The sequence below is a fragment of the Cricetulus griseus genome, chromosome 3, assembly GCF_003668045.3.
Source record: "Cricetulus griseus strain 17A/GY chromosome 3, alternate assembly CriGri-PICRH-1.0, whole genome shotgun sequence".
In the NCBI taxonomy this organism is placed as follows: Eukaryota; Metazoa; Chordata; class Mammalia; order Rodentia; family Cricetidae; genus Cricetulus; species Cricetulus griseus.
Genome location: NC_048596.1, coordinates 263,129,356 through 263,142,712, shown reverse-complemented (window position 1 = coordinate 263,142,712; position 13,357 = coordinate 263,129,356). Strand labels below are relative to the sequence as shown.

Below are 13,357 nucleotides of genomic sequence, written 5' to 3'. Positions count from 1 at the left end.
TAAACGTAGTGCTACAACAAATTTCTTGCTTGTGTATGTAAGCAAATTTTACTCTTGCTGAGTTTGAGCCTTTTCTACTACACAATACCCTGAACATTTATCAACCATTCAGTTATCTGTGTGTTATGAGTTAAAACCAACTATACCTGTGCTTGCAAACTTCATTCTGCCAGATCACTTCACAGTAACCTTAAGCTGTAGCCCTGTGTCTTAGTCAGGATTTCTGTGGCTGTGAAGAGACACCTTGACCACAGCAACTCTTAAAAACGGAAACATTTCATTGGGGGTGGCTTACAGTTCAGAGGTTGGTCCATTATTGTCATGGCAGGACACAGCACACAGGCAGAGAGTTCTCCATCTGGATAGGCAGGCAGCAGGGGAGAGAGACACCGGTCCTAGCTTTAACATTTGAAACCTCAAAGCCTGGGACACACTTTCTCCACAAGGCCACACTTCCTAATAGTTCTACTGTCTGTGAGCCCATGGGGACTGTTTTCATTCAAACCAGCACACCCTGTCACACTTGCCTTCTCACCTAAATGGCAGGCTGTTTTTCAAGATAAAGTGTCTAACTTATTGCACTTTATAATTTTAACGCATGGGAAATCATGTTATTTTTTAACATATGACAAAGGTTTTGCATGTCATGTCCCTTTTTTATTTTCCTGTAAGTCCTTTACAAAAATGTTTTTCTTTGTTTTTATTTTACAACTATGGGTGTTTTGCCTGCATTTATGTTTGTACCATGTGCAATGCAGTACCTGCAGAGGCCAGAAGAAGGTGTTGGATCCCCTGGAACTGGACTTACAGAGCAGTTGTAAGCTGTGGGTGTTGGGCATTGAACCCAGGTCTTCTTCTGGAATCACATCCCGTGCTCTGAAGCACTGAAGTGTCTCTTCAGTCCCAACCCATTAGTTTTAAAAAGGCTTACATAGTATAGACGTGATGGTGATTGCTTTGTCTCCCATCTTATTTCCCTGTCCATCCTTTGACTCATCTTCTTTTTTGATGTTTTTGAAGTTAAACATAACCCCTAATAACTGTCATAAGCATATCTCTAGCTACAGTGGTCAGCTTTGTCAGCTTGCCGTGTGTGGCTTGGTCAAATGGTAGGCATCTGTCTGTTTCTCCTGGTGGAATTTCAGGTAATAAGGTGGGGACAGCATCGTGCCTTTGTGATGATGGAATAAACCCTTTCTGTCTCAAGTTGGTTTTGGTCATAGTGTTTGTTGAGAGCAAATCAGGGTTTCTCCTCTTCTACAAGAAACTTGTAGGTACCTGTGAGGACACACAGTCACAACCTGTATTGTCGCATGCGCTTGGACTGGAGCTGCTATCTTGTAACAGTATAGGGTACATGGGCTTTCTTGGCATTCTACAGCCAGCCTACAGTTGTATCTTGCTGTCTTGTCACCGTTGCCTCACTCATAGTAGGCTCTTATTGGTAATATTCTTGGAGTTTTCAATAACTTTAAGTTATTAGCAAGGAATGGCCTGCTATTTACCTAAGCTTTGTCTTTTCTTGGAATTCTGTATTTGTATATATAAACTTTAAAAATCACTTTCTTCTGGATTAAGAAATTGGATTGAAATGTACTATGTGTACATGACGCTTTCCACAGGGGTCACTTGACCTAAGTGTGGAAAACACAGATATTTACATTATGAGTCATAACAGTAGCAAAATTACAGTTATGAAGTAGCAGTGAAAATAATTTTATTGTTGGGTGTCACCAAACATGAGGAACTGTATTAAAAGGGTTACAGCATCAGGAAGGTTGAGAACCACTGTTTTAGAAAAAGTTATATGTTGTCAAGTTATCTAGATACATGTTGTTCCTAGAGATTTGCTACATTGTTTTTGAACTTTGCTAGAAAACTTTATTACTATTGTGTAGTTTTGTGACTAATACACTGCTCTTGTTCTCAGCTGGCTATTGCTGGAAACCAATTAAAATTGATTTCATTGATACACAGTTAGTCTTCTAAAATACCTGACTAATTTTAAATGCTTTGAATAATTTCTGTGGTTTTGTATGTATATAATCATACCAATTATAAATGAATACACTGTCTTTTAATGTTTTACTGGTTATTTTTTGTTTTATATTAAGTGTTCTAAGATCTCCAAAACAATGTTTAACAGTTACAAGCAACTCATTGTTCCTGTTTGTAATGGAAATGACTTCACTGTTGTTCACCGTTATTGTTTTGTGTGGGGGTTTTATTGGAGTTGGGGGGAAAAAGAGTATTATGTTTAAGTAATTTCTTTTTATTACTTTACTGGATGTTTTGTAAGGAATGGTCGCTGAACACTATCAAAAGACATTTAAGTCATGATAGATACAGTTGTAGTCAACTTAGACTTAAATTGGATTCATTTTGCTGTTTTTTTTAAAGTTTTGCACTTAAGTGTTTTGTATTTACTTCTGTTTTAAAACTTCCCAGTTTCTGATGGTGTTTATAAGCTTTTGAAAATTGTGTATTGTCCTTGAAAGTCTTTATTGTCAGCTTTATAAAGCCTAGAGTCATCTAGAATAGACTAGATCAGATTGCTGCCTGTGATTAGGTCTGTGGGAGTGAGTGTCTTGTAGCAAGCCTTTAAACTCATGGGTCATCTTTTTAAAAAAAGAGAGGACAGAGAGCTTAGTTGGGGAGAGGAAGATCAGCAGGGTGGAACAGGTCAGAAAGGGTAAGGTCAATACCATCAAATCATTATACACATACTGAATGTGTTCCAATGCAACTTACATAAAATTAATATATAGTACTGAAATCTTTTCATTCATTCTTTAAACAGCCATTTAGGATTATATTTTCTCAAAATAAATTATGGGGGAATTATTAGATAAAACAAAATGTTTCCAAAAGGAGTATCACTTCAGAACCCCCTCCCCCATGGGGCATGAATTCTTTTTTGGATAAAATGTCAAATTCATGCAAAATATTTGAAATTGTTAATAAGATTATACTTAAAAAATAACACCTTGGGTTTTTTTTTAAGCATTGATTTGTTTTTTTTTTCTTTTATTGTGATTTTATTGTTTTCACAACAAGATCAGCTTAGAACTGGATCACTTGGCCCTTTCTCTTCTTATTGCCCCCCAGTTCAAAATGCTTGCATCTCTTACAGCCAGCATCCTCTTAGATCTGCAATTGGGTTCAACACACTCAAGCCTCAGTGCAATTTTCTTTGTAGTTTTAGCCATTTTTGGAAAATAGGCTTAGTCTGGCCATCATAGCCACACTGTTTCCTTCATAATGCCACTTTCCCTGGGCATACAAAGAGTCCTTGCATTCTTGTACTGTGTCACTTTATGGGGCTAGTGCTTGCCACATTTCTTGCAGAACATCCGGCGGGTCTTAGGAACCTTCACCATGTTGGCGGGAGCAATATCAGCACAGAAAGAAGCTGATTTGTTTTTTTGTTGTTGCTTTGCTTTTGTTTTGTTTTGTTTTTAATGTGCATTGGTGTGAAGGTGTCAAATCCTCAGAATTGGAGTTACAGACAATTGTGAGCTGCCATGTGGGTGCTGGGAATTGAACTCTGGTCCTCTGGAAGAGCAGCTAATGCTGGTAACCTCTGAGCCATCTCTCCAGTCCCCATCTTGGGACTTCTATATGACAGTTTTCTAAAATTGAGCAAATGGGCAAAATCTAAATAAGGGTCTTGAGGCTGCTAATTTATAAAATTAGAACAAAATAATCTCTACAAAAGAAATAATACATAGTAGATGTTACCTATTAAGATATGTGTTCTGCTGGGCATTGGTGGTGCACACCTTTAATCCCAGCAGAGGTAGAGGCAGGCCGATCTCTGTGAGTTCGAAGCCAGCCTGGTCTACAGAGCGAGTTCCAGGACAGGCTCCAAAGCAATACAGAGAAACCCTGTCTCGAAAAACAAACAAAAACAAGATAATGTGTTCTAGTTTGTTGTGTGATAAAATACTTTGACCAAAAGCAATTTAAGGAGAGAAGAGTTTATTTGCCTTACACTTCCATACCACAGTATCACTGAGAGAAGTAAGGGCAGGAACCATGGAGGAAAACTGCTTGCTGGCTCAGTAAGTATTGCAAGCTCATGTTTAGATAGCTTTCTTATATATCCCAGGACCTCCTGCCTAGAGATAATACGATATTGCTCACACCTGTCATGAGTTATCAGTGCAGCAGTTAGCATGCTCTATCACTGAAGAAAATGTCTCCCAAGCTATTGAGATTTAGCACCGAGGGGAAGTGCTCTACAGGCTTGAAGGACTGCCTTGAGATCCCCACCTGGGAGTGGCTTTTTTTCTGTCACTCCTGTGTTAGGGTTCTGGTAAAGGTGGATTCTGGGAATTCACTGTACAACCATTCTGGTTAAAATGGCATACTCTTAAGTTCAGTGAGAGACCATGCCTCAAAAATAAAAGAGGAAGACACAATTATTTGCCTTCAGCAACCATTCTGACTGAAAATAGACCCACAAGAGTGTTTTGATTTACATTTCCTTTTGAACATTTTGTAAAAGTATTTCTTTTGTATTTCTTTTGAGAACTGTTCAGTTGCATAACACTTTTTTTGGATTGGTTGCCTGTCTTATTGTGATTTTAGTCTTTATTCCATTTATTAATCTGTTGGATTATAGCTGGCAATAATTATGTAGACTGCTCAATTAACTGTTTCCTTTGCTGCATGGAAACATTTTTTTTTTTTTTTTGTTATTTTATGCGGTCCCATTTGTCTTTGCTGGCTTTATTTCATAAGTGACTCGAGTCCTATTCAGAAAGTCCTTGCCTAAGCCGGTGTCTTGAAGTGTTTTATCTACTTTTTCCTCCAGCAGTCTCGGGTCTTATGTTAAGGTCTTTGATGTAGTTGGGTTTGATTTTTGTGCATGGTTGAGAATAAGCATTTAGTTTCACTCTTCTTCATGCAGACATCCAGTTTTCTAAAGGCCACTTGTTAAAGAGGTTGTCTTTTCTGCCTTGGGTATTTTTGGCATCTTTGTAAAAACAGACAAAACAAAAAGCAGGTGGCTGTAGGTGCATGAATTTGTATCTGTTGCATTGATGTATGTGTCTGTTTTTGTGTTGTTTTGTTAGCACCATGCTGCTGCTTTACTAAGGCTTTGCAATGTAACTTAAAATTAGGTATAGTGATAGCTTCCATCATTATTTTTTGCTCAGGATTGCTTTGAATGTGTGTCTTAATTCTTTACACTTTGCTAGGACAAAATATCTGGCAAAGGAAATTTAAGGAATGGAGGGTTTGTTTTGGTTCACAGTTCAAGATTATAGCCCTCTTCTGGTGAAGTGATGACATCCGGAGCTTGACGTGTCTGGTGAAATTGCATCCACAGTTAGGAAACAGAAAGAGATAAACGAATACTCAGTTCTCTTTCTTGTTTTTCTTCAGTCTAGGACCCCAGCCCATGGAACAGTCCACCCACAGTGAGTGGATTGTCCCATCACAAGCCAATCTTGATAATCCCTTGCAGGTATGCTTTATTGTCTGAGCAGTTCTAGAATCAATCAAGTTGAAAATAATTATGTCCATACCACATGCTTGCCTGGTGCCCATGGAGGCTAAAAGAGGGCATAGGGTCCCCTAGAATTGGAGTTACAGACAGTTGTGAAATGCCATGTGGGTTCTGGGAATTGAATCTGGATCATCCAGGTGCTCTTAACTGCTGAGCCATCTCCAGCCCCTTTAAATCCTTTGAATTTTTGAATGAAAATTAAGATAGATTTTTCAGTTTCTGTGAGGAGTGACATTCTAATTTTGATGGGGTTTGCATTGATTTTGGTTAGGAGAGTCATTTTACAGAATGATTTTAATCCATGAGTATGAAAAGTCATTCTGTCTTCCCATGTCTTCAGTTTTGAATGTTTTAAAGTTTCCCAGATTGGTGAAATGGCTAGTCAAGTAAGGGTGCTTGCTGACAAGAGCCTGAATACCTGAATTCATTACCAGAGATCCACATGGTAGAAGGAGAGAGCCAGTTTCTACATTGTCTTTTAACATCCACCTGCACACAGATACACATAAACATAAATGAATAAAGCTCTTGGAGAGCTCTACTTTAGTTAGTTCCCCGCCCCCATCTGTGTTTTCTTGGTTACTGTTCTGTCCTGTGAAGACACCTTGACCAAAGCAACTCTTAGAAAGCATTTGCTTGCAGTTTCAGAAATAGGTCCATTATCATCATGGCAAGAAGTATGGTGGCACACATGGTGCTGGAGAAGTAGCTAAGGCAGCCTGATGCACAAGCAGGCAGGCAGGCAGGCAGAGAGAGACTGGACCTGGCATAGGTTTTTGAAATCTCTAAGTTCACCCCCAGTGACAAACTTCAGCCAAATCCTTCTAAGCCTTTCAAAGAGTTCCACTCCCTGGTGACTAAGCATTCAAGCCTATTGGAACCATTCTTCAAACCACCACACGTGTCCATCAGAGAGATTGGCCTGTTGTTTTGTATTGTCTATATTGGTGTCAGAATTAATACTGGTTTTATAAAAATAATTTGGTAGTGTTCTGTCCCTTCCTATTTTATGGAAGAATTTGGAAAAATTTGGTGTTTGTTTTTGAAGTTCCTGTAGAATTTAGCAGTTGGACTATTTGGACTTGGACTTTGATTAGTTATGAGAGTTTTGTAAACTAAGAAATTGTGACATTTATTTATAAGAGTGGCGTGTGGTGGTCAGAATAGTTTGTGGGGCGTTGCTCCTTGTTCCTTTTTGTGGGTCCTAGCGTCTTCACTACTTATAGATCAGTTTGAAATATTCATCTCCTTTTGGTTTAATTTTGGCAGGTCATACATGTATAGAAAGAAATTGTTCCATTACTTTTAGATTTTCCAGTTTAGTGGACTGTATATAATGTTTTTAAGCTTTGTCTGTAATTTTCTGAACTACATTGGTATATGTTGTAAAGGTTTGCCTTTCATCTCTGATTTTAAGAATTAGTCCCCCTGCCCCTTTGGTTAGTTTGGCCAAGGGTTAACAAGTCTTAATCTTTTAAAAAAGTAACTTGGTGTCATTAATAATGTGTATTATCATTAGTTTCTAATCCATCAATTTTGGTCCTGATCTTATTTCTTTCCATCTACCTATGGTAGATTTTTCTTGTTCTTGTTTTTCCAAAGCCCTAAAGTATATCACAAAGTTATTTGAAATCTCACAGATGTCTTCTTATTGGCACTTAATATGTAGTATTGGCACTTTGTGTATGTGAATATCAGAGGACAACTTCTGAAAGGCAGTTCTTTCCTTCTGTGTGGACCCTAAAGATTGAACTCAGGTGATCAGACTTGGTTGTGGCTGTTATCTCACCCACTGAGCCATCTCTCCAGCCTTTACTAATATTTTTAATATTTTTATGATTACTGTAGTTTGCTGGGAATCTAGGTTTCATTGCTGGCTAGTAGTGCTCTTTGTTGCTATGGGATACATTGTAATAACATTTTCATGCTACCTTAGGAGCTTCAGTTTGGGCTTGGTTCTGATTATGTTTTAGAGTGTTTAGTGATTTGTCCATATCTGACTGTAATAACCTGCATTTCCTTTCCTTTGTTCTCCAACAGCTACATGGGAATTGGTCTTTCTGCTCAAGGTGTGAACATGAATAGACTACCAGGTACACTTGCAAGTGTTACAGTATTGTTAAGGCCTTAGGACTGACATTTCTGATTAAAATTTTCATCACTTATATTATGCATGCTAAGTGGAAGTTGAGTAGATTTTAATGTATTTAAATTTCACTTTCTTCTGTAGAACTTACATAGCATAATACCTATGCTTGTTTTTCTGTTAAATGTTTTGTCCTTTTTAATTTTACATTCTTGTATCAGCCACTTGAAACATTTTAATGTGACTGGTTCTGTTGCCACCAGTCACATCCCGACCATTAACCCATGTTAGTTGTGTGACCTTGTGAAAGTATAGACAAATGACAAAAGTGGCTTAGGAGTGTGTGGATGACACGGAATACCATATGAGAACCGGTTAGCAAAAGGAATTGATTCTGTCTTCTGATGTTAAAACTCAGTAGAAGAAATATTTTTATGTGAAATGCAAACTGACCTATACAGAACTACAGGAAATACATTGAGCCAGGAACATACCAAGCCAATACCACTGCCATCTAATTATATTCTTTGGTAACTTGGTGTACTTTCATTGTGTGCTTTTGCCAAAAGTTAAGAGGGTTTAAGTGAGGTCTTAATTATAATAAATAAGAATGTGTGTAGTTGAGTTATATAAAGAGATCACAAATTACATGACTTTTCCATATGGATCACAGCCTTGAGAAATTTGTGGTAAATGAAAATCATAATCTATTTTACATTAAAGTATATGTGTGTTACTCATATTAAAGCAAAAATTCTTTTGCTATATTAGCTAAAGAAGTAATGCATGGAAAAACATGCCCTGCTGTGACTGCTGTGTTTATGTCCATGTTCCTGATAGGAGTCCTTTCTCTTCAGTACCTCTTTTTAGTGTTCTGGGGGGTGAGTGTAATGTTTTAGACAACATTTTAATGGTGAAATCACTATATAGTAGAATTGTTGAGACTGTAGATGTACATTTGGAGATTGTATTTTTATATTATCTGTTGTACTATCCTGGCATATTTTAAACATTAATAAATAAATGACTGCTGAGGAGCTTTGGTCTTCATTGTAAATATACTGAACCTGTCTCTCTAGGTTGGGATAAACATTCATATGGTTACCATGGGGATGATGGACATTCGTTTTGTTCTTCTGGAACTGGACAACCATATGGACCAACTTTTACAACTGGTGATGTCATTGGCTGTTGTGTTAATCTTATCAACAATACCTGCTTTTACACGAAGAATGGACATAGTTTAGGTACTGAGATGTTGTATTGCATGCAAAATGGCCAAATATTGTGATTATTTTACTAATGCATGATGGTTATATTTATTATGTGATTCTGTTTAATGACTAGGTGCCTTTTTATTCTGTCCATGTGGATGCTAAGTGATAAAAATTCATCTCCTGTGAAGGCTAACTTATATACAGAAGTAACAATAGAAGTACTGCTCTAGTGATAGAAATTCCAAGTTTGGCTTGAAAAAATTTTTTCCCTGTTATCCAATTTTCTAGTACAATTTAAAAAAGAAAAGATTAGTTCTAAGAATGGTGTGGGCAAACAGTTAAAAAAAGTGAACAGCTCAGTACTTCTAGTAAAAGAACAGGATGGACATAGTTAAAGGTTAGACTTGCTAATGGTGATTACTGAAGGATGGTGTCTGAGACAGCCTGTGGCATAGGACAGAATTAAGTATATAACAGAAACAAAAGACGTGGGCTAAAGTACATTAATGGAAGAATAATAGGAAATTAAAGGCTTTAGCCGAATGTGGGTATGCTCATTAGCATTGCGTGTAGCTGTTATTAGTTTTTTGTGTGTCCACGTGGACATGTTTGTGTGAATGAATGCCCATGTATGTGTGGGTGCTGGAGGAGGCTGGATGGAGGTGTGGGAGCTACTAAAGCTGGGGTTACTAATGGTATGAGCTGCCCAGTGTGGGTGTTGGGGACCCAGACTTGGATCTTCTGGAAAATCTGGAGCAGTTCTTAAATGCTGAGTCATCTCTGTAGCCTTATTTTCTATTTAAATTGCAAGAAATATGAAAAGTAGTAAGATTAACGTTTTTAAAAACCTTACATTTTTACCATCAGGAAAATGAATATGCTCATAGCAAATTATTTCTGATGGCCTCATGTGAAGAGAAGAAAAAACTATAGCCTTAGAGGTCATAAACAGCTTTACTTATGAATAATATTTTCAAAGTTAGACTGCAAGTAGTCTGCTTATCTATAATGGAATTTCTTAAATGACAGAAACATTTGTGTTACATTACATAGAAGAGAATTCTAAATTTCAGTTTGCATTGTAGCAGGTTTCTGTAGTGCCCTGGCACAATCCATGTGTAACGTCTTTGCTTTTCTGTCCACCTTAATATTTTCACTTAGATTTTTTAAATTCTGAAACTCCTTTTTTTAATATGACTTAAAAGTTGTTATAGGTCTACCAAAAAAGGTCTTATATTCTTATGTATCATATTAATGACCCCATGCAGATTATATGCAAAGTAGTTAACTGATACAAGTCTTGTTTTGGCTGCTTAAAATATTAAGACCTTAAACTTAAGGGAAGTCTGCTTTTAGGTTTGACAGCTCAAAAATGCAAAACAAGACATTTTTAGAAAACCACGATTAGCCTTTTTAACACTAATTTTTTAAACTTTTCAGAGAAGAAATTTTATTTTGGGAGATGGGAAGATCACAGGTGATGTGATTTTTTTCCTATTAGATTTTCACAAACATTTAAATCAAACCTTTTCATTGAATAAGAAAGCCATTTTAAAAGGTAAGATGCTTAAGAAAAGGGTACCTAATGATGGAATTACGTTCTAATTTTCTATAAATTTGAAATGTTTGATGGTGTGCATAAATCTAATAAATATTGAGCATGTAGGTAATATAATAATGGTCAGTCAGAGTCCTTTGCAGTCAGTCTTGAATGTTTTGACTCATGGCTTCTTTGCCCTGGACCTCAGGCAACTTACTGAACATTTCTAAGTTTTGTAACACCTCAGCATTTAGAGCTACAGTAAGCTCATCAGAGAAAACTGAGATGATACCCGAAAACTTATAGATGCTGGGCACCTCTGTTTGGAGGGTCTAGGCTGGGTGCCAGGGCTGCGGAGGTGACACCCATTCATTTACAAGTTCTCTATGGCTGTAGTGGCAGGGTTGAATAGTGCTGACAGAGAGCAGGAAGTGTTAACTAGTTGGCGGTTTACAGGAAAGGTCCTCTTGCCTTAGGTCTGGACTCCAGGGTGTAGAAGATCAAATACTGCTCAGCTCCTGTCCCTGTCCTTCCCAAGGGCATTTGCAGAGGGGACTTCTGCAAGAATGCTGGCATATTTGTGTTTCTGTCTCAAGCATAGTTTTCAAAATGTACATGTGCTAACTGTATAAAGAGAAATGGAGAGGTTTTTATCTGGAAAAATAAGAGACGTTTAAGTATAGATCTTAAGTAACTTGAAATTTTAAATATATTTTCTTATCGAACATCATCTGTTAGCTGAAGATGAAATTTCAGAAAGCTTCTTGACAAGTCAGGAAATTGAAAGGAACATTTAAATAGTTGTACCAGCTTCCTTATGGGCACCTTTTGGTGGCCTGAACCACACAGGTTGTGAATGCTTTTTTGTCAGATGCCCAAAAGTGTTATCTCTGGAACTAATTTGGATTTTTCATTAGCATTCTTGATAAAGAGGAGAAACTTTAGTAATTATTGACAAAAATTTTTGGTAAAACAATGTAAATCTGGGCAGATTTATTATAAATACATTTCTTTGAGAAAATATTAAGGCTACATTATAAAAACTGTTAAAAATGGAATAGTCATGTTTTGTTAATGTTCTCTTATTTTCTGTATTGTTTAATTTTCTCATGATTTTGGAATAATTTTTTCTATTTAGCTCCCAACCACTGTAAGTGAAACTAAATATAGTCAAAATATTTTGTATGGAATTACAAAAACAAAACACCTTCCAGCTTTGCTTTCCTTTTGACAGATGAACACAGTTTTCTTATTGGTAAAAGTCAAAAACAGCTTTACCAACCACAAGCATTATTTGTACATTGAAAATATATATCACAGTTTAAGTATCTTTTATATGAAATGCTGAGGACCAGAAACATTTCAGATTTTGGACTGTAGAATATTTGTGTGTAGGTGTGTCTGTAATATATAAAATGAGATGTCTTTGGTATGGAACCCAGTGTAAAAAATATTCGTGTAGGTTTCATATATATATATTCACATATGAATATATACACACATATATGCGCCTTATACACGTAGCTTGAAAGTAATTTCATGACCTACTTTTAGTATGCCTGCATTTTGAATATGACTTAATCTTGTGATGAGGTAGAATTGGACACTAAAAGATAGCATCACTGGTTTTAGAGTTTGGAGTTTCAGCTTAGAGTTGTCCAGCCTGTGATACTTGCATTCACTGTGTCTTTTCACTTAGTTATTTTAGTAAGTAGAATCAGATAGTTTATGGTTGGATGGGTACTAGATGCTCTTATGCTTTAGATGCTTTTCACAACAGGAGAGAAGCTGGTGCCAAGCTAGTTGTTTGTTTCCAGTGTGCAATTAGACAGTTGCATTGACCCTTGCTCAGGAGTCAGTCTTTTTTTAACACAGGACAGTGAGATGATACTACAGAAATACTTGCCTCATTTGTAGTATTCTTTGTAGTTAAGCATGCCAGTATACTTATACCATTACCAGTGTTCCAGTTATATTTGGCACGTGGCTGATGTGTGTTTAAATTCCTGTTGAGGCATCCAGGAGCACTCTCCATCCTTCAAGAAGGATTGAATTTGTTTTGTTTTGTTCTGTTTCTAAGATAGGGTTTCAGCATGTAGCCCAGACTGGCCTCATACTGAGGTCCTTCTACCTCAGTTTCCTGAATGCTAGGATAACAGGCATGTGTTAGTATTATATCCTGTCAGGAAACAGTGTTTTGTTTTAAAAATAAGTACTATATTTGCTTTTGTTCACTTTTTTTTAAAAAAACAGAAAATGTCTGTTTCTTTCACCCAAAGTGCTTTTTATTTATTTTTGCTTTTTGGAAACCACAAGCTGAGTTTGAATTTGCTGTGTCGCTAAGGAGGACTTTGAACTGATCATCTCTTCTCTGTTTTCTGAATGCTAGAATTACAGGCATGCACTGTAATGCTGAGCTCCAACCTAAACTTTTGTAAAAGCTAAATTTAGACAAGCATTAAGTGTTGAGGTAGATAATACAGCTTGTGGGTGAAACAATCAAATCTGACATTGTTTTAACCAGTGTTCTCACTCATATGCCTCTGAAGGTTGATCATTTTAAAACTCTGGAGTTAATGCCAGTATCCCAGAAATACAGTATGTGTGTAATTAATGGGACTGATGATCTTCAATAGTAGGACAGCATTCAACCAGGTAGAAATTAGTGTTATTGAGAAAATTAGGCTTTTCTTTCACTTTTTCTTCCTTTGCTATTCTCTCCCTTTGTTTTAGTTAGATACTCATCTTTTTGCTATTACCTGCTTTTGGAAAAAAGCCATTAATACCTTTCTTTTTTCTTTTTAGGTATTGCTTTCACCGACTTACCGGTAAGACATAATTTTTTGAAAGATATTTTTCATTTTTAACTAAAATAAGTACAAGAAACTAGAAGTAGACATGTAGAGAAGTCTCACTCATACTCAGTACATGTACTGTGCATCAAATAGATGGCCCTTCTCCAGTCACTCTGGAGCATCAGAAGTTAAGCTCCAAAT

At 36.8% G+C, this 13,357-nt stretch overlaps 1 protein-coding gene across 1 annotated transcript in view; it reads left to right on the top strand.

The window, feature by feature from the left end:
• The window catches only part of Ranbp9 (RAN binding protein 9), a 79,442-nt gene that overhangs the window by 33,769 nt on the left and 32,316 nt on the right, over positions 1–13,357 (top strand). Inside the window, 3 exon segments of the mRNA XM_027410445.1 lie at positions 7,559–7,611; positions 8,684–8,851; positions 13,167–13,189. Of these exon segments, the coding sequence (XP_027266246.1) occupies positions 7,559–7,611; positions 8,684–8,851; positions 13,167–13,189 (244 nt within the window).